The 5,166-nt window shown below is 44.7% G+C and overlaps 1 protein-coding gene across 1 annotated transcript; it reads left to right on the top strand.

Moving 5' to 3' along the window:
- Positions 1–3,312: 3,312 nt before the first annotated feature.
- On the top strand, positions 3,313–4,260 carry LOC127052657 (olfactory receptor 52R1-like). Its single transcript, XM_050956547.1, has one exon. It carries the CDS (start codon positions 3,313–3,315, stop codon positions 4,258–4,260), a length of 948 nt encoding a protein of 315 aa, XP_050812504.1.
- Positions 4,261–5,166: the final 906 nt, after the last annotated feature.

The raw sequence follows: 5,166 nt of genomic DNA, 5'->3' as shown, positions 1-5,166 counted from the left end.
TCCCAAGGCCACCAATAGGAAAATAATAAACAGAGTTGTTGACCATGCTAATGCTGTAACTGAAGCTAATAAAAGGGCTGCCACGCGTGACGGCGGGGCGCCTTCCTGAGCAAACAAGCTGTCTGTGTCTGGTTCCTTCCCGCAGAAACATGCAAGCATCAGCCAGTCTGACCCCCTGCCAAGATGCAGGATGTGTTTTGTATTTAAACCATCCCAGAGATTTGGATGTCCCGCCACCTTTGGCTTCCACAACCTCCCAGGGCATCTTTTTCATTGTCCTCCTGGTCTTACAGTTAGGAAGTTTTTTCTCAGATATAATCAAAATTTGCTATGCTGGAGTTTGAACCCACTGCCTGTTGTCCTGTGCTCTGCAGCAAGAGATAATAACATTCCTCCATCTTTCTTATCGCAGGCTTTCAAGTATCTGAAGATGGCTCCCTTGTTCCACTCACTCTTCTCTTTTCCAAACCAAACACAAATGGTTGCTTCGGCCCTTGCTTTCATGGCTTGTCTTCTATCCCTTTGATCATCATTGTCGCTTGCCTCTGGATCCTTTCCAGTTTCTCTACGTTCTTCCTATACATCAGTGACCCAAACTAGACTTAATACTCCAGCTAAGGCCTAATCAGTGCCAAGTAGATGAGTACTATCACCTGCCATGATTTGCATGTTATGCATTCATTCATACAACCTAACATTGCATTTTCCTTTTTTGAAAATATCCACACTCCGAAGAGATGTACCTGTGTCAACCTAACCCTGGTGTAGCCGGCATTAGGTCAATGGAAGAATTCTTCTATCGACCTATTTACCACCTCTTGGGGAGGTGGATTAACTGCGCTGGTGGGAGAACCCCTGCTGTCGGTGTGAGTAGTGTCTACCTTGAAGCTCCATGGTAGCACTATCGTAACATTTTAAGTGTAGACAAACCCTCAACCAGATCTTCCAGAAAAGCATCCAGTCTGGATCTGTAGCCATGTGGAGTTAGAGAATCCACCACTTCCCTTCTCAGTGTGTTGCAAACTTTAATCATTTTGAGTGTTAAAAACTTGGCCCTTATTTCCAACTGGAATTTGTCTGGCTTCAGATTCCAGTGATTGGGTGCTGTTTTGCCTTTCTTCACTAGGTTAAAGAGCACGTCATTGGTATTTAAGATGAATAAATGAAGATCTAATCATTTTTGTGGCTGTTTTCTGTGCCTTCTCCAGTTTTTCAACATTTTTTCTGAAATGTGGATCCCGGGACTGGATGCAGTCAGTTTCACCAATACCATGTGCAGATGTAAAATCCTCCACCTGCTCCAATGTATTGCTCCCCTGTTTATGCATCCAAGGATCACCTCTGTGCTTTTGGCCAGAGAATCACACTGGGAGCTCATGATGAGTTGAGTGTCTACGGTGACCTGAAATTCTTTTCAGTGTCCTGCATCCCATGTCTGTGGGTCGAGCCTGCTTTCCCTGTTCCAAGAGTATCCCTTTGTATTTGTCTCTATTAAAACATTGTGTTTGCATGGGCCCAGCTCAGCAAATATTCCGGATCAATCAGAGTGCCTGCCCTTGCCTCCTCTTTGTAACCAATCTGCCAATCTTTGGGTTGTCCACAAATTTTATCTGAGGTGATATTCTATTTGCTTCCAGATCATTGATGAACATACTGAATAGTATTGGGCCAAAAACGGAACCCTGAAGAACCTCATAAAAACACCCCCATTCAGTGGCAATGGCCCATTGACAACTGCTTTCTGAGATCTCTCAGTTAGCCAGTTTTTAGTCCTCTTTACCTGTGCTCTACTGGTATTGTATACTGTGCATTTTTTTAATCTTATTTTTTTCCCTTACTGAAACAAATGCCTCAGAGAAATCAAGCGCTATTGCATCTGCTTGGTTCCCAGGATCAATCAAAAGTGCACTCTCATTTCAGGATGAAATTGGGTTTATCTGACAAGACATGTTTTCCATAAACCATGTTGTTGACAGGCATTAATTACACTCCTAAGATTTTTTTGTTTAACTAATCCCAGACCAGCTTTTCCATTCTTTCTTAATTTTGTAAAAACTTTTTTTTAAACCTTCCCCTTTTTACTGAATACCTGACGTTTAACACAGAACTGTCCTGGGTTTGCCTCCCCTCCACCCTGTCTTTTGGGATTTTTTGGCTCTCCAGCTGCCTCACCGTTTACGTCTGGTCCCGAGTGAGATGTGCTCTTGATCAGCCAGTCGTAACTCGAGTGTTTGGAACTCTACGATTCAGTTGTAGATGCTGTTTGTTGCCATCCTTGTCTTCTAATGGACTGGAAAGTATTTCATCACCTCATGTGATATGAGTATCTTATACTGCTTCTCTCCAAATGCAGAACACAACTGTCTCTTGACCACCTCTCCTTTGGGGAAATTAGCTCTTTTGAAACACTCTCTATAGATATTCCTGGTTGGGAACTGTTCTGGTTTTGTCCATTTAAATTTCATCAGTTCTTTCTTCATTTTGCTCTCCTCTATCATATGCCCCCTTCTTTGTCTCTTCTCTAAACTAAACAGTCCCAGACTTTTCAGTCTGTCAGCGTATGGCAGCCACTCCCATTCTCACAGCCTGTCTCAGAAATCCCCTTTCTATCTGCTATATCCTTTACAGAGACTGAGTGTCCACAGCTCAGCGAGTGTTCAGAGCAGGTTATTCTCCATCCCTTAGACATCCAGACATTATCTTTGTTTTGGCCATGGCTGTGAATGAGCAACTGTTTCCATGGAGCTCCTCTCAATGACGCGCAGGTCTTTTCCCTGAATTTGTTTCTAGTTGGATTTGATTCTAGTTTTTTTCCCTCTGGTACATGTTTTGTCAAAGCTTTGTTTCTTTTCCACTCTTACATTTTGAGCAACTGGGGAACTCCCTGCAGCATGGACTCCTAGCCTGGCTTTTATTGCATTAAGGAACACTGATGAATAGCCAGTATCCACACTCATGTTTCCCACCGGTGCCTCTTAAGGCTTCCCATGCCAAGTTCTGTAGGAATTCCTGATGCACAGAACACCATAAAATATGGAATTGGCATTAGTATGGTCAGTTGTTCATGATTTATTTCTCTGAATAGTGAAAATGTCATTTTTTAATTTGTGGAGAGTGAAAAATCTGCCTCAGCCTTGAGAACAGCTTCCAGGAGTCCATGTAGTGTCTAATATTAACCTTGTCTCTCCATCCAGGCATTTGTACGGTGACCATCACCCTAGAACCTTGGCACATACAGGAAGTCAGGGGAAAGTACGGTACATGCAAGAGACACCATTCTGCCTCAGAGTTGGACACGTTCTCCCCTACTCCATGTCAGATTCCAACACAACTGACTTCACCAACTCCTCTAATTTCATCCTGCTGGGCATTCCTGGCCTGGAGACAGCCCATATCTGGATCTCCATCCCCTTCTGCACCATGTACGCCATAGCCATCTTGGGGAACTTCACCATCCTGTTCGTCGTGAAAATGGAGCAGAGCCTCCATGCCCCCATGTACTATTTCCTCTGCATGCTGGCCATCACCGACTTGGTCCTATCCACGTCCATCCTGCCCAAAATGCTGAGCATCTTCTGGTTCAATTCCAGGGAGATCGAGATCAGTGCCTGCCTCGCCCAGATGTACTTCATTCACTGCTTCTCGGTAATAGAGTCTGGGATCCTCATGGCTATGGCTTTTTATCACTATGTGGCCATCTGTGATCCCCTCAGACATTCCACCACCCTGGCAAACCCCATGGTGGTGAAGATTGGACTGGCTGTGGCACTGCGTGGCAGCATGCTTATACTACTCTATCCTCTCCTGACAAAGCAATGGCCATATTGCAAAACCAACATCATCCCCGACACACACTGCATGCACATAGCCGTGGTGAAGCTGGCTTGCTCCGATACCCACATCAGTAGTTACTACGGCCTCTTTGTGCTATTCTGCGTAAAGTGTCTGGATATGATTTGTATTGCTGTGTCCTATACCCAGATCCTCAGGGCCATCTTCAGCCTCCCCACACAGGACGCCCGGCTCAAGGCTTTTGGGACCTGCAGCTCCCACCTCTGTTCCATCTTAGCCTTTTTCATCCCAGCTCTCTTCTCCTCCCTTACGTACCGGTTTGGCAAGAAAGTGGCCCTGCATTTCCGTGTTCTCATTGGCAATGTGAACCTCCTGGTGCCCCCCACACTAAACCCCATCATCTACGGTGTGAGGACCAAACAGATCCGGGACAGTCTGCTCCAGCTCTTTACTCATAAAAGGACCTAAAGTTTTCTCCTGGTGCTCTGGCTCTCAGATTGAGATCTATGAAGAGCTGGCTGGAGACATGCTGTCATAAACAGATAAGACAAGTTAATAGCACAGAAGTACTTTATATCTCTTTGACTATAAAGGGTTAACAAGTCCAGTAAGCCTGGCTGTCACCTGACCAGAGGACCATTCAGGAGACAGGATACTTTCAAATCTTGAGGGAGGGAAGTTTCTGTGTGTGCTGTTAGAATTTGGTGGTTGTTCACTCTGGGGCCTCAGAGTGACCAGACATGCAACCAGGTTTCTCTCCAATCTCTCCAATACAGGCTCTTATAAGTTCAGAATAGTGAGTACTAGATAGATAAAGCGAGTTAGGCTTATGGTTGTTTTCTTTATTTGCAAATGTGTGTTTGGTTGGAAGGAGTTCAAATTGGTATTTTGCTGAAAAGATTTTAATTTGTACTTGTATATTTAGGCTGGGAGGTTATTCCCAGTGCCTATAGCTGAAAGACCCTGAACCTATTCCATCTTAAATTTACAAGATCATTTTTACTATTTTTCTCTCTTTAATTAAAAGTTTCTTGTTTAAGAACTTAATTGTTTTCTTTTATTCTGGTGAGACCCCAGCGGACTAGGTCTGGATTCACCTGGGAATTGGTGGGGAGAAAGGAGGGAAGGGAGAGAGAGGTTAATTTCTCTCTGTGTTAGGATTACTTTCTCTCTCAGGAAGAGTCTGGGAGGGGGAAAGAGAAGGAGGGGAGAAGGTGAATTTTCCTCTCTGTTTCAAGATTCAAGGAGTTTGAATCACAGTGATTTTCCAGGGTAACCCAGGGAGGGGAAGCCTGGGAGAGGCAACGGTGAGGGAAAGGGTTTACTTTCCTTGTGTTAAGATCCAGAGGGTCTGGGTCTTGGGGGTCCCCGGGC

The sequence above is a fragment of the Gopherus flavomarginatus genome, chromosome 1 (assembly GCF_025201925.1).
Source record: "Gopherus flavomarginatus isolate rGopFla2 chromosome 1, rGopFla2.mat.asm, whole genome shotgun sequence".
Lineage (NCBI taxonomy): Eukaryota > Metazoa > Chordata > Testudines > Testudinidae > Gopherus > Gopherus flavomarginatus.
This window is presented reverse-complemented; position numbering and strand designations above follow the sequence as displayed.

Bases quoted from the DNA above. Each gene is read 5' to 3' on its own strand.
- LOC127052657 (XM_050956547.1), top strand. From the start codon at position 3,313: ATGTCAGATTCCAACACAACTGACTTCACCAACTCCTCTAATTTCATC.